This window comes from Sinocyclocheilus rhinocerous, unplaced genomic scaffold, assembly GCF_001515625.1.
Source record: "Sinocyclocheilus rhinocerous isolate Xijiao unplaced genomic scaffold, SAMN03320098_v1.1 scaffold10915, whole genome shotgun sequence".
In the NCBI taxonomy this organism is placed as follows: Eukaryota; Metazoa; Chordata; class Actinopteri; order Cypriniformes; family Cyprinidae; genus Sinocyclocheilus; species Sinocyclocheilus rhinocerous.
This window is the reverse complement of record NW_015649445.1, coordinates 14,623-38,853: the sequence shown is the minus strand read 5'-3', so window position 1 is coordinate 38,853 and position 24,231 is coordinate 14,623. Positions and strand designations below refer to the sequence as shown.

Here is a 24,231-nt window from a genome sequence, read left to right as displayed (position 1 = left end):
AGAAAAAAATATATTGTTTTGTTATTCAAGTTGTTTTCAAGATAGAAATCAACCACCTTGAAAACATTGATGAATTGAACAGAAAGGTTATTCCTCCATCCCTGCATCACATGCGGTGGAAAACACCCGACCCCAACACACAAGTTTGAACGTGTAGACTGGAACAGAATCAGCTGGGGGCAATTTCAAAAACTAGACTCCTGTTGTCCAAAAGTTGTTCTCTTAATAAAACCATGTGAAACCCAACTTTCAACATTCATTTTTAAATCAACACAGGATGGAGCCGGAAAAAAACTGATGCAGAGTACACCATACTCGGCCGTCCTCTCAAGAGGGAATACTTAGATTTGGGTTACATAAACAATTTAAGTCTACGATCTTTAAAATATGTCAGGTTTCTTGTTTTCCGTCGAGGTGGTGTGCAAACTGCACAACTAATCGCAGACTATGTGAGTCAATTACAAGATCAAGCTCTTCCCAGACATCGCATTCTCACACAAGCTCACGCACATAGCAACTGGAATGTTTATTCTTGTCATTAAATAACATGAAGCACATGCCCTCATTTTTGGAGAGAATTTTTTTTACCCCTGCTTCCCAATACTTCTCTTTCTCTGAGTTATATCGGCTGTGGCTCTATAACCGGAACAGTTCGCACACCTGGTGACTGGTTGGAAAGATTTCAAACTGTATTAAAACAGGTTTGCAATCTGACCTTGTGTCTGCGATTAGTATCATGATTGCATACACTAGAATAGAGACTCAAATAAGCAACTGACATAACTAGTAAAAGTTAGGGGCATTTGGCACTACCAAAATCATAGTAGGAATAACTATATTAATTATACTTCTCTCAATATTCTCTTTCAAAAAAATATTTCCCAAAAGCCTGTTTACACTGCAAGGTCAGTACATCACATTTCCCTTCCTGAGTTCAGTATGGAGTAATCTTATCTGATACTTTGACCACATCCAAGAAATTAAAGGAAAGAAATGTAATAAAAGGAATGGAACGTTTACAGAAATGATTAGACACCCATAAAATTTCAAAACAGTTCTCTCTCTGACTTTCATAGGAGCATATGAGAATCCTTTGTCTTAATCAAATTACATATATAAAAATTATATATATTCTGACCCTCGAATCTGATTGCCTGAGAGGAGTGTGATATTTTAGTGATAACAGAACTCCAACCGTTTCACGTTTCACTGTTTGTATCACTCCGCTTGCGGTATTTCTAACAGCGAGTGTCATGGTGGACGCCCAAATCCACTATGCTTTTATAAATAATACTGTTTTTGTGTGTCAAGGAATGCAGTTTTAAGAGTTTTTCTTAGGAAAGAATGTACTTGTTTACAGTTCAAATATGCAGTTTGTTAATAAAGATAATTTCTATCACAGCCATGCCAATATATAGCCATATCGCACGGCTACTCGTGTGAAATTGCTCATATATACACACACAATATACAATATCACATCCATCATATTTATTATTTCATATTAATATACTTTCTATAATTTAATATTATATAAATACAAATGAATTAAAGATATTATGACATAATGAATAAATTAATGCACAAACTACATAAATCTATCAGATGCTAGAACTCAATCCGATCTCCTGCAGGGCTCATTAACTCTGGGAGCTCTTTTGTACTGGTCCCCTGTCAAGCCTCTGAGTGGAACATTCTTACCCAGCAGTTTTGTAATCAGAGGCTGCAGGCCTGCTGTGAGTGGAGACACCATTCTGGTTTTAAGGACAAGGATCTGACTGTGATCTCATTAGCTCACAGTCATACACTGCAATGGTCTAAGAGCAGGGCAAGTCTGGGCTATGGTGGTTTTGAGTGTAGGATGAGTGTTGAAATGTAAACCGAGATCTATGTTGACAGTCAAAAGACATGTTTTTTTTTCCAAGTTTAACTACTGTTAACTTGACAAGGCAACTTAAAAAGCAGTGCTCATTGTGTGACATGCTAAAAACAGTGATACAGTTTATTAAAAAAAACAGTTAATAATTGCCTAGACACACTGCATGTACTAGTCATGTACAGATGTGTCTCTTTTTTGATTCAATTCTAATTTCATAAAACATAAACAGAATATGCAATAATGCCACTTACAGCAAAGGATCTGGATTAATACAAGGCCAAAAACAACACAATATAGGCCTAGATTTAATATAAATTTAAGGAATAATGATTATTATTAGCATTAGATGACAGTTCATTAGGAAATACGATTATTCACAATTCTTTTCTCTTACCATTGTAATTCATAGCTGGCAGGACCACAGACATCTTAGGGCGGCTGCCTTTGTTGTGGTTGGTGGCGGGAAGAAGGAGGTGATCCTGTAAGCAAAAGAGGAACAGCCATCAGCCAGTCACAAAAACACATGCACGAGGAGAGTTTATTACATTGCTGAGGACATTGTTAAATTGCTCTGGTCACTGTTTAAGAAGTCTGAAGCATCAATTTGGTTGCTAAAAAAAGTCAAATAAAAAAAAAAAAAAAAGCCATTACTCTAGTCTTCAATGTTGCATGATTTTTCAGAAATCATTCTAATATTCTGATTTGGTGCTCAAGAACCTTTCTTAATATTAATGGACAAAGCAGTTGTCCCATTTTATATTTTTGCTTAAAAACCATTATATATTTTTTTCATGTTCCCACATTTCATTTTCATGTTCTGATGCATTTAAAATTAACATTTGCTGACGAAAGAAGCCAGTTTCTTTCAGTCCAAGCAAACTGACATTTGACGACCTAGAGAGTCATTTAACACTTCTATAATCAGGTCAGAATTTTGTCTATGTTAGTCCAACTCAGTTGTACCAATTGGAGACATTCTCCATCTCCAGTCACACCCGTTGAAGACAGAAACCATATGGAAAGGAAAGCCCATGAGCTGGAGATTATAATAACACTCATGTCTGTGCAATGGATGGGAAACGGGTGACTGATTTGTGACGTCTTTTGTCATGTAGACTTCAGTAAATGTGTTTGTGCTTAATACCATCTGTTGTCACTGTACTAAAGATGTGCCGGAAGTTGAATTCACAATGGGACTCAAATAGTTGACCCAAAAGTGAAAGATTCTGTAATTAATTATTTGTCTTCATGTCATTCCAAATCCTTATTATTTCCATTCTTTAATTGATTCCAATTCTTGATCTCCCCATTCATTAAAATTGCTTTTTTAACAGTTTTCAGGTTCAACAGGTTTTATAAAGGCAAATTTAAGATTTTTGAGACCCTTTCGAGACCAAGAAAAAAAAACCTAAAGGAATAAATTTAAGGCAACAATACATTAACATATTCTTTAAATGTAAATGTCAAGGGAGCACACAATGAGTTGTATTAGCAAAACTTTGTTACTTCCCACAGATCTAAATTACTTTTTAGGTTAAGGTTTAATACCTGCTCCCGACCAGTAGAATGAATGAATAAATAATTTTTACTGTACCTTCTGATAACACTACAAAAAAGTGATGTTGTTCTTTAGCATTTTGTCTTGTTTTCCAGTACAACTGTCTGAAGAGTTGCTTATTTGAGTTGTGAACTACATCAAGAACAGAATGACATCACTTTATGATTTTTTTATGACTTTTTTTTACATTTCATAAGTGTGCGAGTATAATAAAAACTAAACTGAATTGTATAGCAAATTTGAAAACAATATTAAAATAAAACTAATTTAAAAATTCAAAACTATAATAACCTTGGTGTGCGATTAATCAAAATAAACACATTTTGAAATAAAAAATTAAGAAAAAAATATTAAATGAATTTCCTCATTGATGTTTTGATGTTCTCATTTCTAACTGAAACAATTAACAACCACTTTTCTTTATTTAAAAGATATAATGTTTAAAAAATGTTTTATTTACTAGCCCTTGTTATTTGAATTCATTATTTTTTCTTTTGTACATCAAAAAGGTAGGTGACAATTTTCATTTTTGGTTGAGCTAATAATTAAAAAAAATAATTTTTTAAACCCATCTACTACTAAACAATAGGTCATACATTGGAAGTTAATGCATTTAAATTTTAGATGGCTAGAATTGCAACATGGCTTTGAACTTTTTTAGGTTCTTAAAGGAAGGTCAACATCTGAGGAGGTTTCTGGAGGAGCTGAGTCAATGTTGTGAAAGTCTGACTTCCCAAAAGACTGAATAAACCTAAGAAACTTAACCAAACATAAAAAAACGGCAGTGTCTGAATATGACTAAACCAATTAAACAACATCTGGCTCAACTCATCTAAGATTTGATTAATCATGATTAATCACACAAAAATTGTCCTGAGAAGAAAAATGTCTGAGAATTGATCTAAATTAATTTAGATTAAAACAAGAACAGATAGGACTAAGAATGGGGTAAAAACTTAATTCAGTTACATAATGAATTAATACTAGGGAACATAATACTTTTTGCAGTTTTTATGCAACTTTTTTGGCATTACTATGACGTTAAGACCTCTGCTCTGATTTAAGACCTTTTTAAGGCCTTCATTTGTGGAAGGCTGAATTAAGATTTCTTAAAACCTTTTTTTAGACCCACAGAAACCCTGTGGTAAGTAAACGAAGACAAAATCTAATCTAGTTCCCTATACTAGATTATGACAATGAGGTCTTTTAGTAAGAGCAGTGGCCAAGTTCTTTCTTTGTGTCCAGCAGGTGACCTTGAACATCTCTGAAACCTGTGGGTGCAATTCTAGTGCCGGTGAGAGGAAAAGTGGAAAAAGAGAGTGACATAAAGAGTGAAAGGGTAAGTGACTGTGGAGAATGATATGATGAATACCAATCTCATCAGACAGATATGAATTTCTGCCAACTCTAAGGTGTGACAGGCTCAAAGTGAGCTGCAAGGAGAGGATATTACGATCGACTTACATGAGGATGACGATGGAAACATCCCTAGCGCAGTTTGAAAGTTTGCAGCAACTCTGGGAGATCAGAGAGCTTGATTCAATGGAACAATGAAATAAACACTATTAGGTTGCAAACACAGTCCAGAGAAAGATGCAGGGCTCACTGCACATGAAGGGGAGAAAAGAAAAACAAAATAGGACAAGCAAAATCTCAGAAACACATGCAACAACTTTGATTTTTGAGTCTTTAAATCAAGTTTAGTTGGGGAAAAAAATGGGGGGGGAAAGCAGTTGGCAAAACAGTCCTACAAAAACATCTTTATTTTCTGATTATGAGTCATTGACATGAGTCATTTCTTTGTTTTAGTTTCACAAAAAAAAAAAAAAAAAGAGAAGTGGAGACCTGTTTGCCATTACAAAAAATCATCAGGATGAAAAGAGAGAGTGATAACCATTTACTGTCACATCCCATGCAAACCGGTGAAATATTTCATTACGCTAATTTAGCTTTTTTGCTTTGGGCCACTGTGGTTCGTCTGAATGCGGATACGCCCGTCCGCCGTTCCCTTTGTAACAAAAGAGATTTAAGATTATTTTTCAAATATGTCGGCCAACATTATTCGCATCTTCCAAGTGAATAATCAAAAGCAGGTACTGAGAGTATGGAAATAAACATGAAACATACAAAGAATAAGAAAGGAACTGATGAAAGATGATGTGCAATTAGACAAACAGAAAAAAAAAAGAGACCAGATTACTACAAATACAGTCCGACTCCAAATGAATGACACAGCTTGAGATCATGTACATGTGCACGAAAAATTAGGCCTGAGTCATCTGAATAACTCTTAGTCTTTTTTTTGCCTATTACAAAGATGAAAACTAGCAGGAAAAAAAGTGACTAAAATAAAGCGTTTTAAAGAAAACTAACTAAAAATGTGCACTAACATAGCCAAATCACAGCTCACTTTTTGTATGTGATGTTTAGGGGTTGGTGAATCTTACATTGAAAACACTAATAATAAATAATGTTACCAGCAAAGTGGTTACAGCAAAAAAAAAAAAAAAAACGCACGTGCCCATGAATAATAACAAACAAAAAGTCTTATTTAGTTGATCCAAACAAATCTCTTGAATAGATTTTGATAATTCTCTGCCATGAATCTCACAAAAAAAATTCTTATTATCAATGTAGAAAACAACTGTGCTGCTTAATATTTTTGTGGAAACCATGATGCATTTAAGATTTGATGAAAATAAAGTTCAAAAGAACAGCATTTATTTTGCAACATTATACGTCTTTCTGTCTCTTTAGATCAATTTCATGCATCTTTGTCAAATAAAAGTATTAATTTATTATTGCCCCCAAACCTAGTGGACAACGTAATTGGTGTAATACATTTTATAATACAATTATTTTTGTATTATACTTTATACAGGTGAAAAAATCTCCACAGATCAGCTTATGAGCTTGCATATATTCATTTGAATATCACAGAGACATGCCAAATACTAGTGAGGTGGCATTACAAGAACCACACAGTGTGCTTTATTTCAAACAAGAACGATCGTTTACAAACTGAAAAAACAGACGTTTATAGAGACCTCCCAAGATCTAACACATGCTAGAAGATGCCATTAAGGTGGAAGAGTCTCAAGTGTCCCTTTATGATGCTGTGTAGGTTCTAAAACCAATTAACCACATCCATGTGTGGCCACAGCCCGATAGAAAGCAGATAAGACAGATGAACAGAGAGATAGGGAGGTCAACTTACCCGGCGGAAAGAGATCACGTAGAATGTGTCCCCTCTTCTGTTGAGTTCATCAAAGAAGTCATTGTAGGTGCGGTGAGGGGCGTAATACACCTGCAGCTCGCTGCTGGGAGTCCTGAATACAGGATACAAACACTTCAAACTCTGATTTACATTTTGATAACAACTGCCTGTGCTTGTTCTAATGTTATTGCTGCAGGTAAAAACTTGCACTGAATAAGGAATTTTATACATGCCGCTTAAGTTCATTTCAAAAAGCTGTATCGAATTTACTTTGCATACCTGTTGTAATAAAATACCATGTAACCCAGAGCAAGCGAAAAGTCTAATTACAATTTTCACGAATCTCTTGATAAAACCCTTTCTTTCCTGTGTGAATGTGGCCTTTCCCCTGTTGTCAGTGTGAAGCAATGGAATGACAGCCATGTTGATTTCTGGCCCAATGCACTGCTGAGGTCAGCCAAACTACAGCAGCCAGAAATATGATTTACCCTGAGGGACAGCAAGTGGCCCACCCAAAAAATTTGTAATAAAAAGATAAAACAAACGAAAACAAACAAAAAGACATGTAGGAGGATATGTCTGTAAGGTGTAAAAACTGTGTATTTTTTTTTTTTTTTGGTGCAATAACCCAGGATAGATTTTAAGTCAACAGAAATTGCATTCATAATTCATTGTACTGTAATGTGACATTTCCAAGTGACTTGATTTTATACATCTGGAATTGATAGGACTGTGAAAAGTGGGCGTTTCAAACTGCAGTTTGCAGTCTTTTGTGGAGGTCTCTCCTCTTAAGACACACCAGCATCCACTTGCAGGGTGGCTATCTGACTGCTATCAATTTCACCCTCGAGAAAATCTTGTAATTGTGTTAACTACTGGCAAAATATGTTATTAAAGACGACAAGATGTACACCAATAGCCTGAAACAATGCTTCAATAGCAATTTGGATATTGGTTAACACGAACCGGAACATTACACTGTTAGAAAAGTTATTTCAGGGGCATTACAAAGATTATGAATTAAAAAAAAAAAACAATTTCTGGGAATAGCATGTACTGATACTGATGCACAAAAAGATGAGAAATCTAATTGTGTGTGGCATAGTTTGAAATACCCCTCAAGCATTACCACCGGACTTGACAACAGCTTTGAAAAATGACATTAAAAGAAGAAAAAAGAAAGTTGGGACAGAATTCTGTAGCTCCACTCTTCAGATTTCAGCCAAATCGATCACATACTTTGGCAGATCATGTATGGGGCTTCAAACTTCACTGTGTTGTCTTGTAATACATAAATTCAAATTGTCCTCAGACCATTTCTCAGAATGCACGTTAGTGAACATTACAACATTTATTTACAACAAAGTTTACATTATAAATAAAGGACAGAAATATTTTCACACATGAGCAACTACCCAATGAAAAAGACTATACCGCACTAATACAACACTGCAGACTCAAGAACAAATGACTGACTCTCAGGGACTAAATAATACAGTTTGGCCCGGATGATGTTGCAGGAAATTCTTCACACAACTTACTTTTCAGAGGAATCCGTGTACTGGATCTGTGTCATGATCTGTGGTACCTCAGCCCGTTTATCTGCTGCTTTCTGTTCAACAAAGAAAATAAAAATGTCACTTCCTTTTACCTATTTGATAAAGCACGCACAGTAAGACACATGGAAATGTGCATGAGCTCATTTTTGCTTTTATATCTCTGCACTTGAGCTCCTGTCATTGTGTGTTATGCTGATAAACAGCATCTCTCTCAGAATTTGTTTAGTTCTGTGCTCTGTGTGGACAGTGTACAGAATCTGGGAAACAGCCATCTGTCAACACACTCATACATCCTCAATCATCCAACATCTCAGCACCCTGCATGACGACAGTATTTACATAGTGGCTCAATCCTGGTGACGGAAAGCAAACAATGTGGCGGTACCGGAGTACAATAGTGGAAGCAATCTAGTTTGGTTTTCTTGGAGTTGTTTTTGTTGTTTATGGTGAGGACATTATTTCTCTGGAGGTAGAATTTCCTGTTTATAACCACCAGGTCTTCTGGGCCGGAGATTTTGACCAGATTTTGACTAAAGACCAGAAGGTCTTTAATGTGGTGGAAATGCATGGAAGGATTCCAGATTGCGCGATGGGAACCTATCAGTGGATATGTGTGTATGCTTGTGTCTGTCAAGGCAGTTTCCCAACATAAGGTAGACACTTCAAACACAGAGCAGCCTTTCAAACAATCAACTTGCTGCACATTATGTTTCTCTAAATCATAACAAGCTGTCTATCCAACTACTTTAACTACTAGTTATCTGATAAAAACAAATGATAAGGAACTAACGCAAACAAGTACATCCTGATTAATTCTGCTTGCATAAATCGTACAGCTTCACATTAAGCCAGAATGGGGCTAAAAGAAAGGTTTCTGGAACTAGTTTAGTAAAATTATTAATATTGTTTTGAGAGGAGAATCTGCAACCCAAGCTGGTGAAATTTCTTAAACATTTATGCGATGTTATACCACAGAAAGCAGTCATGATAATTTAAGGCTCTCTGGAGTAACAGTGCGGTTAAGCATCTTGCTTAAGTGCACAATGGTGATAGATTACGAATCACCCCTTTTAGGGTTTGAACCTCGGTTTCCAGCCCAATGATCTTAAACCACTAAGCTACTCCAATCTCACCCATGCGGCTAAACTCTGCTCTTATATTGTCTCAGATTTGTGGCTGTTGGTATAACTTATAAAACTTCAGCAGTCAATATGTTGTATGGCTAGGAAATAAAATACATTTGTGTACACATTTCAAGACAATTCTTTGTGACTCTTTGACATCTTTTACAGCACCTTGTCTCCTTTGACTCATTTCATATGAGTGTAAGCTATCACTTTGACTGAACCTGGACAACTGGACAAACAGAAGTAGATAACTACATTGTACTGTTGTCATGACATTCAGCACATTCTGTCTTCTGTGCACAAGGCTCACGGCAAATAAACTGAACCCATTCATCTTCTCCCACCATTGTGATTCCAGTGTTAATACATTTATGCACCCTCTGTGTATTGAATAGTCAGACGGAGACAATTTTTAATGGTATACACTACCAGTCAAAAGTCTGGGGTCAAAATTAATACATATATTTAGCATGACCACATTACTTTGAACAAAAGGGACAGTAAATACCGTTATAATGTCATTACAGTGTTATATAATATAATATAATAAAGATTTTGAACTTTCTATTAATCCAAAAATCCTGAAAAAAATGTATCATGGTTTCCACAAAAATTATAAGCAGCACATTTGTTTTCATCACTGATAATAATAATAATAATAATTAATGTTTCTTGAGCACCAAATCATATCACAATGATTTCTGAAACATCATGTGACACTGAAGACTAGAGAAAGAGCTGCTGAAAATTCAGCTTTGCCATTACAGAAATACATGTAAAAAAAGTTGTTTTAAATTGTATTATTATTGTTTTTACTGTATTTCTAAATGCAGACTTGGTGAGCATAACAGACTTCAAAAACATTTTTTACATTTACTGACCTCAGATTTTTGAAAGGTAGTGTAATATTATTAACATTAATTTATTGCATGAATTGTGGAAACTGTTGACTGCTGAATTCTATATAGGGCTTTTAAAGCTTAAACAGAACCGGGAGGGTTTATACAAACATTCAAATCAAGTAAAGCTACTGACAGTGGTTTTGAAGAGAATTAGACTCAGTTTGGAAATGACTGTAAAAAAAAAAAATGTCAGAGAAAAGACAGATTGACTCAGCAAACTGGGGCAGGGGGCTGTTTACTTTCCCAAGACTACTGGATTACACTTAGAGTGGGTTAAAAAGGAGTGAAAGAGATGAGCAGTGTGAAAGGAGAGGATGCAAAGAGAGGGGTCTCATCCCTAATGTAAACATTTTGAAGATCTATTTAAAGAAAATAAACAGGGTTATGTCCTGGTGGTTCTCAGCTGCCTGTATCTGCGTTGGAGGTATGCAACCCAGTGTCTGCACTTGAGCCACACCGAAACAGATGTCATGCTGAAGTTGAAAGCGAAAGAAACAAGGCTCTTCAGTCACTGCACTGGACAATGTCAAGACCCTTTGGTTTCTCTTGTTTTTAGGATGGATTATCCACAATATCAGAAAGAAAACAAAAAAATAAAGAATGATAAACAATTTAGCTTTAAATGAGGAGAATTTAGTTGTTAGGTCATACCAGGATGGTTCTGCCTCTGTGCTGAGTGTTGCTCATGCGGCGAGTTTTGGTCCGCTCAACCTCGTGACGATGTACCCAGCCCCTCAGCTCATGTGCTATCCTATAGTTATGAAGAGCAGAAACATAATTTCAGATTTCATAAGATGTCATGTGGTAATAAGAAGAATTATGTCATCCAAAACGGTGTAGTTTAGTATAAAAAAAGGTATGGTCAACAAGAATGTATCTTTGTGGTCTTATGAATTTTTAATTAATGGCTGGACACTGGATTTGAAATTGCAACCAAACTACATAATAAATGAACAGAGAGAACAGAGAAGAATAAAAAAATACTGTTTGGTGCCTATTAAAGCAATAAGCTCAAAGAAGCTGTGGTTTACACTTCCTTAGCTGTTCTATGGTTACTACATATAATCACAAAGCAAAAAAAATGTATAAATTTTAACAACAAAATAGTTCAAATCATTTGTGCATGATACTGGTTAATGCGGTCTCAGGTGCGTGTTTATAGAGTATTTTACAACAGCTTAAAACATGACTCGGCCAATCATAATCAAGGAGCGGAACTGTTTTACAAAAAGCCGATCTAACGGATATTGGATGATTCAAAGACTGCTACAATTATCTTTTACTGTCATCACAACAGAGCCCAGATGTTTATGCACCAGAGTTGTTGTTCAGGGCTATTGTAATAAAAATTCATTTTCGGTTCGGTTCAGATCAGATCAGATCAGACTGGGTAATCAGATATAGCAAATGTGGACCAGATGTTCTGTAATCTAAATCTGAGAAGAACTGGCTTGTCACAGAACTGCCAGATAGTACTAACACTGTTAAATATATATTAAAACAGCATTTGAATATCAACTGATGTAAAACATGCTCAGTACTGACTTCATGCACTTGGTCCTGTTGACAGGTGGCTGGCAGGGTGGTGGAGTTCTGAAATACAGAGGATCCTTCACCACCATCAGTGCCTTCTGCTCTGATACCACATCCTCTAACCTATGAGGAAGAGAGAGAATAAAAACAACATTAAAGACAGTAAAGTGTAAGAAGCAAAGGAAATAATGGAAAATGGGGGTTCAGAATCTTTATAAGGACGTTTTAATTCCATGACAACACAAGGAATTTTATAAGGCTCTTGATTTAATCATCTCTTGGTACACTGTTGGCTTAAGAATACCATGTGCAAGTCAAGATAGTTCCTTCTTATCTTGTCTACGGGAAAAGACAAGATCTTTAAAATCAACAATGCCAACAACTTGTGCCAAGTTCATGCCTAGCGCAGGTACAGTGATCCTGTGCTTAAAATAAAGCCAAGACATCATGGACGACAAAATACTAAATCTCCATGATGTACTGTAGTCATTTACAGTTCAATGCAATAGGAAACATGTGGCCTCTGAAATGACATCAAGCACTTCTGGCTGGGGATGAGTGACACTGAAGCTCTGGGAAGCTGGATCTATGTCTCACAATCTTTGTTGACATAGAGAAGCTCATCCCACAGAAGAAGGGAAGTCTGGATTACTTTGTGGGCTTAAGGCGGCAATAAATTAAAACACCAGACTAAACTGTTCTTAATATATTCAATGCTCAACAATAAAAATACTTTACATAGGACAAATCCTGGGCTATTAGAATCACAGTCTCTGCACAGATCCAAACTCAGACTGGGACACGGGAGCAAGAGATTTCACAAGAGATTTTAAAACTCTTGCAGGTGTTTATGAACTCCCTTTGGAAAACCAACATCTGGATCTCAATCTATATGCTTTTATTCATTCTCCACTGCTGAATTACATAATTCCATTTCCTGCTTTGTTCCCCAGTTGGCTAAAAAACTAACCATTTCAAACAATTCAACCCTAGGATGCATTTCAAAGAACCAATTACACAGTTTAAGCTGGAAAAGAAAACTTTAGTTGAACGTAGGAACGGATGTTAGTGGAAAAAACACAGCAGTAATGGAAACACCAGAGAGTAAAGAACAAGGCAAGGAAATAAAAATGGACCTAAAATTGAGCCTTGTGGAACACCACTTGTTTTAGCCCCAAAAAATTCCCACAATCTTAGCAACGCTGGTGATCTTGTCTAGCCCAGGCCCCGGGAGGTTTGAAACATGACCCCTGGGAGTGAAGTAACTTAAATTTGACTAGATGCTTGATGAATGTCTTTGAGAAAACACAGTTACAGGTTTAAAAAGTATGTATTCAAATATCAGTCTTTTCATGTGGGTTTTCTGAACTCTTATGAGTTTTATGTTGTTGAAGCAATTTTTTGGACATGAGAAACCAGTATTGCCTTTCAAAACATTGCCCTGGGTAGATAAAATAACAAACTTAGCTAGCTATCCAGCCATAGTATGTAAACTCGTCTGTGGGGCAGAACAAGGGCCCTTGTTCTCTTACACAGGCATTTGGACAGAGTCACTCAGCACCTGTGCTGACGTGTTTTCCAAAACATTAATGGACTCTACTAGATTTGAAAGGTAAGGGTCTTGGATGTTTCCAGCCAAATACAGAGCATTAAGCATGACTAGGCGTTTGTGCAAATGTAGAAAACTACAGAATAGCATTACCTGTTCACAGGGTTAGAGGGATCAGTCTGAGGCCTGTCTGACTCCAAGTTTCTCTCCGACTCTGGGGAAAAGCCCAGCAGGTGTCTGCCACTGAACGCAGGGGCAGTAGGAAATGTAGACCCTCTGTCTCCTCCAAGCAGACTGGGTGGGACAAACAAAAGGAAACAAGTCAGGATATTAAATAAACCTTTATATGACACATTCCTTCTGGTTCCTTCAGAACAGATGCATATGGGTTGTAGTCAGGCTTTAGAAAATGAATCTTACAATGGGACCAAGTTTTCCTTGTGCTACCAAGTACTTTCCTATACAAATTATTTAGTATGAACATTCATTTACCAATCTAATGTGCAATCATTTTACAATCCATGACAAATGAAAATACAGAAATGGAATGAATAAATTATTTACCTCATTGGACCCAAGTTAAAGACCAAGAAGACCATGACCGCCATAAGACACACAGCTCTCCGTTTTGGCGCAGTTGCTTTCAGCACAGAGTTCTTAAGAGAAAAGTAATAATAGTGAAGGATAACATGTCATTTTACCAGAAGTACAAGTTAAGACATTTTGATTTGAAATGATGAGGTCAACACATTATTAGAAATTATTAGAAATATTAGGAAATGTAACATGAATGGATAACCGTTCACAATATGGTCAATAACATGCATTTAGATATGGTACATTTTCATTTCATGTTGACTTTAAGTGGGTCTGCTAATAATCTAAGATCTTTCTTAAAATTAAAGCCTGCAAAGAGATCAAGGTAGATGGACTCCAACCTCACTCATCAGGCCTTCCACTTGTCTTTTCAATGTGCCATTTTCATTCTTCAGCTTCTTGTTCTCTGACAGCGCTGCCTTCAGATGGGCCTCCAGCGTCAACAAATACTCCTTTTTCTTCTTCCGGGAGAGAGAAGCAGACTCTCTGTTCTTTATCATGCGCTGCTGTCTCCGAGACGCACTTGACTAGAAGAAAAACAGTTAGGTCAAAACTAGTAATTACACTAGTCTTTGCTTATGAGATGTGACACACAGGCATGGTAGTTTGCTGTTGAACTTCACTTCCACCACACAAATGAGATCTTTGTTTCAGGCACTTGTACCAGACACAGACTAACCGATTCCTGCAGGAAAACTGTGTCATGGCGACTGTTTGGCAACATGGTTGAGTCATACTAAAGGTTGTTTATAGTGCAAGCAAATTAAAAAAGTGATTGAAGCTAGTTCGATTTTTTCACTAGCTCTACCTTTTGTCAAGACAAATGGAGCATGGCTGGACATCCATATGTGCCCGTGGCCCCGATCCACACACACTTCACCTAAAGATAATAGCAGACAGGACCCTCCAGTATAGAGGAATGTGAAAAGAGAGACAGACCTTATGTCCTATTTTCCATTCAAAGCCATAAGAATGTTTCTGTTGCTCATTACAGGCTGGAAAAATGAAAAAAAAAAAAAAGTATTAGCAAAAATAATGACGGAAATAAAAAGATAAGTAAATAATGATAAAAATCCATGATACCACCATAAACTTAGCTTCATGATACACTACTGTTAAAAAAAGTTTTTTTTTAATTTAATTTTTTTTACTTTTACTCAGCAAGGACAAAAATAATTGATCAAATTTTCAGTAAAGACATTTGGGTAACACTTTTTTTAAGGACCAATTCTCACTATTAACTAGTATGTTATTAGCATGCATATTACTAGCATATTGGCTGTTTATTAGTACTTATTAGGCACATATTAATGCCTTATTCTACATGACCATATTCTAGATCCCTTAACCCGACCCCGTACCTAAACTTAACAACTATCTTACTAACTGTTAATAAGCAGCACATTAGGAGTTTGAGGGAAAACTCTTAGTTAATAGCAAGTGTGTTCCCTAATCTAAAGCGTTACAAGATTTCTATTTCAAATAAATGCTGTTCTGTTAAACTATCTATTACTCAAAGAATCCTGAAAAAAAGTGTCATTGTTTCCACAAAAAATATTAAAGCAGCACAACGGTTTTCGACATTTCAATATTTTCCAATATCACTGTTACTGTGTTATTGTTAAGCATAGGAGACTTCTTTTTACTAACCCCACACTTTTGAACAGTACTGTATATATTTTAGTGGTCAATGGAAGTGTTACCTAAATAAGCTTTAAGTTGAAAGGATTTGAACTTTCTTCATTCAAGTATATAGCAGTTGTAATTGGATATCGCTCATGCACTGGTGTTAGTCAAAAGTTTCAAAAACAACCACATTTTATAGGCACAGACATAACAATGAGCCTGTTTTTTTACAAAAAAAAAAAAACTTCAAACAAGTGATGAATTTATGTGTGCCCCACATTAACAATGTTCTGGAACAGGATTAAAACTCTTACCCAATTAAACAAAGTTAATTAAGCTTACATAAGCAGGGTCTGCATATAATCAAACCACCACCCAGACCTGACAAAACTCAGGGGTTAGATGCTTGCAGCAGACATGTCTGAGAACAGACCCCACCCTAAAGAAAGTCGAAAGACGAAGGTGCACAAAAGAACTTTACTGCAATAGACTAAAGAAAAACTGAGACTACTAGTGGGGTGGGGTTGACTGTTCTCACAGCCAGACCATTTTAAGACTGTGGCCTAATAGTCCTGGTGATTAAACCACTTGGATCTCCATGTGCCTGTTTGTGCTCCCATCTCATGAGAAAACACTCCTAAAACCGGGAACTGGGCCACGGCCAGGGCCTGGGAATGAATAACATGTTTGGTTACAAGAGCGTGGGGTGCCATCACCATGGCGATCGAATCGGGTGGGAGGGGAGGGATTGGTGGATGCTGGCACAGATAACCAAAATTCAGCATTACTGAGGATTTGTGTAGAAACAATGTATGACATTTCAGTCCCATATATGACTGAGGGAATGTCCTTTAACCAAAACCTTAGTATATTCAAACCAAATGTCAATCACCCAACACTCAGACTAATGGTAGCCACTTGATAAATTACAAATATGAGTGATGCGCACAACTTAAGGAACCTTAATAGCAAAGCCAAGTAGGCTCAAAACATGTAAAACCATCTTTTAACCAACCAATTTAACCAAGTCTCTGACACATTCTTGGTGAATTTATTTGTTAGATCATGGTTATTACCCAAATTCACAAAGCCGATATAGCAGTATTCTACTAAAATGACTGTTGAAACTGTGCATGACAGCTACTTTGTTTGGCATTGCCTTCAGAAATACATCACAGTTTATTTCACCCTAAGGAATCCAGTTTAGGAAAGATGTGCTAAAGTGAGTTACTCATAATGCAGAGTGTCGTGAGAAAAAAAATAAATAAATAAAAGATTTTACTATTCATTTCTATGGGTTTAGAAAAGTGCTTTAGATACAAATGTTAAATACATTTGCCTGTTGTGATACAAATGTTAAATACATTTGCCTGTTGTGTCCAACTCGCAATAATTTTTTTAACTTCACCTAGAACAAATAGTCTCTAAATCTGCATTCTGGAGCAATATCCTAGTTTCTAGATGCCATTCACAACCAAAACTATAATTAAAGGAACAATTTTCCCAGGAATGAAAATTGTGTCATTTTTAACTCACCCTCATGTTGTTCCAAACCCGTACGTTGTTATTTTTCCATGAAACACAAATACAGAATTTTTACAGAATCTTCTCACATATCCTTTCCATACAATGTGACCAAAAAGTACTATTAAAGAACCATAAAAGTAGTCCATCCTTTTTATATCTTGGCTGGTATGTAACTATCTATTAGAGGTAAGTAGGTGATACATAACTTTTATTGGGTTAACAGTCTGACGATGGGGGTAATGATCTGATGCTGCGGTAACCCAGAATTACGGAGTTGCTCAGATCATAGTCCTTCCCTATTACTACGTAACTGCTAGTTTAATCAAGGCAGACTATGATTATCTAATATCTAGAGAGAAGAGCGGTCAAAGTTAATAACATAATTTACTACATTTACTATAACATAACTTACTTACATAACATACATTTTTTGAAGACACATGGCCAATGCATTTTTTTAAATGAAACTAATACTTTCAGTTAGCAATAGTGCATTAATTTAATTGAAACTGACATCAAAGGCATGTATAATGTTACAAAAGATTACCATTTCAAATAAATGCTGTTCTTTTGAACTTTCTATTCATCAAAAAATAGAATGTCTATTCATCCTGAAAAATGCACCACGGTTTTCATAAAAAACATTACCCAGCACTCCCAAATATAGAGTTTCTAAATATTATATAAAAACAATATACATATTCTACACATACATAAACATCTATACAGAAACATACACAATATATTTGTGTGTGTGTGTGTGTGTGTGTGTATCATAATGATTCAACGTAATGATACATATATGTGTATAAACACACATGTATATATACACATTTTTATACATATTATATACATACATACATACATACACGCATACATTAAAATGTGTACGTATTAGTGATGCGCGGATGGCGGTTATATCCATCACAAGCAACCATACATAAACACACACACTCAAAGACACCTGCCCCACCTGCCAGTTTTACTGTTGCACTGCAATTCCTCCTAAACCCCCTCAAACCCAAAATCTCCTCTGAGGCCAAACCACAAGCAGCCCTAGTTAAACCACAGCTGTGCTAACCCTCCACAAATACACACACACACACACTCAACAGCTCTCTATGGGCTGTGACAGTTTCAATGGGCCTTCACATTTTACCACTGCACACTCATGACATTAGCACAGGGAAAAAAAATAAGACAGGAAAGATAAACAGACCCTGACCTATTTTTAATCTTAAAAATTAACTTATTGGCATCAAGTGATTGTGTTTTTTGAAGATAACAGTTTCTCCCATGAAACCTGTTGGCTTTTAACCAAGGGATACAATCCACTGAATAAATATTTCTACAAAACGGTTCAACGACAATCCTTACGTCACTGTCTGTGACATGGGTGGGTTGTCTAAATCAGACAAAAATACAGGTGTGGGCGGTTGGCGGGTGGATAATTTATTTGAAGCTGCGGATTCGGGTGACGTTTTAGCTCATCCGCGCATCACTAGTACGTATATATGATCCTACAAGCAGGAAAAAAATCCTCATCCTTGAGCCCGATTACATAAAATGTATGAAATGCATAAAGGCATCACTTCATTTTTTCCTTTCTCTCTGCATGTGGCCTGCGTGAGTGTGAGAGTTAATGTATAAGCGTGTGTGTGTGTGTGTGTGTGTGTTTGCCACGTAGGAGTACAATACCCCAACCAAGAGTCTGGAGCTCAGAATAAAGGACAAAAACAGAAGCAGGAGAGAGAGTGAACATGTGGCTGCACTCTGCTAAAAAGTTTTTTTCCTTTTTTTCTGAAAGCCGACAGACGTTGAGGCTACAGAGGCAAGTCTTTCATCATATTCCCCTTAATGTCAGATCAATCTAATTCAGTCGTCGCTTACATACTAAACACATGAGATATTCTTTAGCCTATTCACACCTCCAAACATATAAGTCTACATTTGAAACTTATTTTGGAGAATGATATTTCTAAAATTGCATAAGATGATTTATAATTACAGACTAGAATAACATTTGAAACCTGCAGAATTGCAACATGCAAAGAAAATGTGGTTTTTACAAGGAAACCACTGGTGTATATGGAGACAATAACTGTTGCTATAAATGTGTGAAGTTGTTTTGCTTCTCTTTCTGCCCAGACATTCACGACCGAGTCTAAATGACAGCTTGTGTGAACTGAATACATTGAACACTGCGTATAAAAATCACAGAGGCCATGAACTACCACATAAATGTGCAGATGGGAATGAAATGCACATGCATGGGGCTGTTGCACAGCTGATACTAATCCACTAAATAATGATAAAATATGGATCTCACTCAATGCGTCATATTTTAACACTGTCGGAAACAGAACTCACGGGACGCTGCACCATGGGAGTTTTAAACATATGAACTTTATATACATGGTCCATTCAGTTGAGCAACACCAGAGCAGTAAATGCTCATTCATAACAACTGTGCTATGCCACATTGCGTTTTTAATGGCATGTGCTGAAGAATGCTTCTGTGCATGCAATACAATTAGTTATGGATGGATATCCTGGTGATTTGGAGCAGGCAGCTGCAATGTGATATAGAATTCTTTTTTTTCCTGCCATATGTCTTTTAGGTGCTTCCAAGTGCTACATAATGATTGCAAAGTAAATACTGGAATATAATGATATTATCGCATTAATAAATGCATTCATATGACTCCATTATTAGGGTGTACTATGTAGACAATGTACTGCCCACATACTGTAGGTTGGACAATGAATCACACCATGTACTGACCAGGCAATGATAATGAAGACGAATTAATGATAATGAAGATGAATCATTATGATAATTAACACTAGAACCGCCAGGGGTCGCTGTATACCTAAAAGCGCCAGCGGGTAAATTTTACCCACGCACATGACAACTGTTTTTGAATGGCTAAAGAACATATTATTTCACTGTATTATGCCACTGTCTTCACAAAGTGTCTACAGTCATGAAATGATTATGTCTAGTCATCAACTATATTTTTGTCCTGTTGTTTTATGTTCTAGGCTTTTTTATGCAGGCTACACTTGTCACTTTTCATAACGGTCAATATTAAGCTAAACAAGCCTGCACTGACAACGAGAATTAGAAGGAAGTAAATACATATTTGGGTGGTGTAATAGGCTATTATAATACAATGTCATTAATCAATATTTTAAGATAACCCATGTTATTTAAATTACTAAAATAGCCTACAGACAATAATGAGCAATAATAATTCACCGCGCATAGGATGATGCGATGACAAATTCAAGTGCACAGCTTCACCTAATTAATTATTAATTTGTTTAGTTATATCATTTATAATTTGAATTATACAAGAACACCAATAAACTTCGGGTAATCAAAAAAAAAGGTTTTATTCATTAGCCTACATCTGATCGGATTTTTTTTTCTTCAGGAAACAGGCAGACTAGAATAAATAGCAACACAGAAGCGAACAATAAACGATAGAAATGGCAAAACAAAAATTAAATAATGAATCCAAATTTTGAACAATTATGAGTAACATTAGGATAAAACGTCTAAATATGATATATTGATCGCCGTCAAGATGCTGAGCCGACAGGACGCTTTACTTATCTCCTCGCCTTCTTTTACTCATTTTGTCTTTATTTATGAAACTGATAACCGCTAATTCAGTGAGTGAAAGGCGTTGCCTAGCAATGTACTATGTTAAAACATAAGCGGCACGAAAATGACAAAGCGAATATACAGGCATTATATACGGGTACATTTGATAATATAGCTGGCGCTTATAGGTATAAATGCCCCGTTTTTTGATCTGGTTTTATCTAAACAGTTTTTAAAAACAGGGGATTGTAAATCACACAATTTTAGTAAAAGTCAGTGACTGGAAGACTTGAATATTTTATTAAAAATCTTTTATGTACGTTTTAAAAACAGCCATGGGTAAAATTTACCACGTGGCGGTTCTAGTGTTAAGATGCATCCCCTAGTGAAAAATAAATATACTAAAATGTATTTGAAATACATTTACTTCATGCCAAGTATACTACAAATACATTTACATATTTTTGTGCTTAATAAAAAATACCCTGCAATTGTACTTTTAGTATAATAAACTGGTATACTTAAAGTCTGCTAAATTGGAACAACTAACTAATTTGTAATTAATGCACTTTAATTGTGCAGAAGTAGTGCTGAAGTCCAACTACAGAAATACTAAAATATATTTGATTGTGCTATAGAACTATTGCAAGTATGCTTCAGGTACACTTTAAATACCTTACATTTAAAGACCAATATTATTCAAAGATCATACAATCCTCATCAATATTGACATTAAAACACTTTTTAGGCTTAAAATTAAGAAATGTGCATTGTGCACAAGCACTACTCCAAATAAAGTTTAATTATCATTTTTATATCAGTAATTTTCGAGTGATATGTCAGTAAATATGTTAATAGATTTGAACTATACTTAGTATGAAATAAATGTATTTTAAATATTTTTTTTTTTACTACAGTCATTAGGTTACTGTTGACAAAAATCTATCAGGTGAAAAAAAATAAAACTACAAGAACACAGTGCTAAAAATGTCTAAATACTGATGGTGTGAATATGCAAATACCATAACAACATTATATACATATTTTAATATCCTAAACAGTCTTAAAAACATGTAAACCAATAAGCTAACACGCAAAGCAAGAAGACTTCACAATAAAGTAATATCTTAACAATAGCGAATACTTTCACATGCTCAATTTTCACATGCTGTATAAAAATGATTACATCAATGTTTATACATGACTACATTCTTGAAAATTTGTGTCATTTTAGACAGTCACTAAATGAAGCATTACATTTGTTGACTAAATTTAGTATATGCCATGTGTCAAATAATATTACATGACAAAATATTGACTAAATTTAAGGCACATTTTCATCAAAACACAAACAATGAGTAAAACTGCAAAACTCAACATTTCAGTCTAACAACTAGACGGTTGACATGGATTAAACATTTGAAAGGTGTTTTATCTGGCTGACTGTGATTTCTCACACAACTGTTGTTAAAAAGTCTGATGTTTAGCAGTAATTCCTGACATTACCCAGCGATGTTTACTACATGGCATGTGTTTATCAGTACTTCTATGGAGGTCCGTTCCCTCACTGTTCTCTCCCAATCAATGCCACCCAATCTACAAATGAACCAAACTTATGTACACACAAGTGCTCGTTTTTTTTTTTTTTTAATTCAGAGAATTTGAAAAGAGCTGGCAATGCAAGCTGTAATATCCCCCAATGCGGGAAAAGACAGCACTAAATGCACAAGAATTTGGGACTAATCCTGGACTCTAATTAATTAATCTGAGGTCAGTTGAATCTACAGTATGTCAGAACAAATACTTTAATGGAAAATAATGAGCTCACTGTTGGTCTGTAACTAAGGACACAGGGACTGATGCTAACAGTAAAAACAATAATATTATGAAATATTATTACAATGTAAAATAACTGCTTTCCATTTTCATATATTTCAAAATGTCATTTATTCCTGTGATGGCAAAGCTGAATTTGTCATATGATTCTTCAGAAATCTACTATTACTGCCAAAGAAAAGGGGTTTTCAACAAGAGCTTCACGACCCCTGGGGAGACCACAGCAGTACCGCAGGGGGTTCGCCAATTGTTTGATTTCAAATTATTTTTTGTAAAAAAAAAAAAAGTGACAAAAATACAATAAACACCTTTATATGGTATATTATAAAGACAACTTAAGATTCGAGTAACTTTTTAAATGCAAGCATCGTAAAAGTATTTAAATACATCAATATGGTTCTGCATGTGTTTAAAATGCAACACTCAATTTGATACAATATGTATCAGGGGTCCCTTCTTTGCCTCTTTATCCAACGTTAACCTAACTATAGCAATATGTGCTCTTCTCACCTAGAGTTCCTAACGCGTCTCTCTCCTATTTCTACAATAACACCCCCTCCTCCTCTCTGAACTATAAACGGTCTAATTTCTCACATCTGGGTAGGGCTTTTCGCTGATGTCAGGGCAGCACATATGGAAGAACACATGCTTTTGATTAAGAAACCATTTGATGAGTAAATACTATCAAAGTAAGACCAGATCCATGGTCATTCAGGTTCCCTCTCTATCTTTCCTGTTCTCCATATGTATTTAAAGTCAAAACTAGCACTATTAAACTATAACCATTATCAAACAGGTTTCCAAATCACCCCATTCTACTGTACGGAAAACAGGAAAGCCCCACCCCAAACTCATGCTATTGGTCGAGCCAGTGTTGCCATGTCGAGACACCCAAACAAACAAAGCAATGTGGAAAGTACTGCAGTCACACTTTTTGGGGATGTCAATCAATTTCCATTTTTGGGAGAGGAAATAACACAGCAGCAGCTGTAAAGCTTTGAGCAAATACACTAGAATTAGAGACTGATGCTATACTAAGTATTACTGAGATGCAGTACTATTACTGGGTTTCTTCCATACTGAAATTGTACATTAAACATCTAAAGAAAAATAATCTTTTATCACAATTACATGTTACTGTTACAATATAATTTCTGGAAATGTTGAGAATTTTTTTTACCAGTTAAACTACTTTTCAAACTTTCTGGGTCAGTAAAAAAATGTTTTTTTTGGGGGGGGGGGTGTACATATGTAAGTACATAGTACATTATGTAATGCAACTTTTAACATGCATTACATAGATCAAAAGCAACAAAGACATTTATAATTTTTATAATGTAAAAAAAAAACTGTTATTTTATATTGTAATTTCACAATATTTTTAATGCAGTCTTTGTCTCGTTGAGAGTAAAGAGACTCATTTAAAAAAAAAAAAAAAATCTTACACCAAACTTTTGAACATTAGTGTAAATAGTGTAACTAATTATTTAATCATGAATATTAGTGTATCTATCACAACTTGAGAAAATACTATATTACAAAAAGTGGCTGATGGTTTTTTTTTTAGGGCTGTGCGATATTGAAGAAAAATGCGATATGCGATAACTCATTAAATAATGCGATATGCAATACGATAATGCTTAAAGTGCCACATGCTCAGATTAAACAGTTTTACTCAGCTGTTGCTGATTCAGTTCTGTGAACTTCT

At 35.6% G+C, this 24,231-nt stretch overlaps 1 protein-coding gene across 1 annotated transcript in view; it reads right to left on the bottom strand.

Moving 5' to 3' along the window:
• LOC107710557 (cyclic AMP-dependent transcription factor ATF-6 alpha-like) overlaps positions 1-24,231 on the bottom strand; it is a 36,928-nt gene that overhangs the window by 5,304 nt on the left and 7,393 nt on the right. Inside the window, exons 8-15 of the mRNA XM_016515362.1 lie at positions 14,263-14,448; positions 13,889-13,980; positions 13,478-13,618; positions 11,788-11,898; positions 10,894-10,993; positions 8,196-8,266; positions 6,655-6,766; positions 2,274-2,358 (exon numbers count right to left, since the gene is read on the bottom strand). Coding sequence (XP_016370848.1) covers positions 2,274-2,358; positions 6,655-6,766; positions 8,196-8,266; positions 10,894-10,993; positions 11,788-11,898; positions 13,478-13,618; positions 13,889-13,980; positions 14,263-14,448 — 898 coding nt within the window. The remainder of the gene's footprint in view (positions 1-2,273; positions 2,359-6,654; positions 6,767-8,195; positions 8,267-10,893; positions 10,994-11,787; positions 11,899-13,477; positions 13,619-13,888; positions 13,981-14,262; positions 14,449-24,231) is intronic.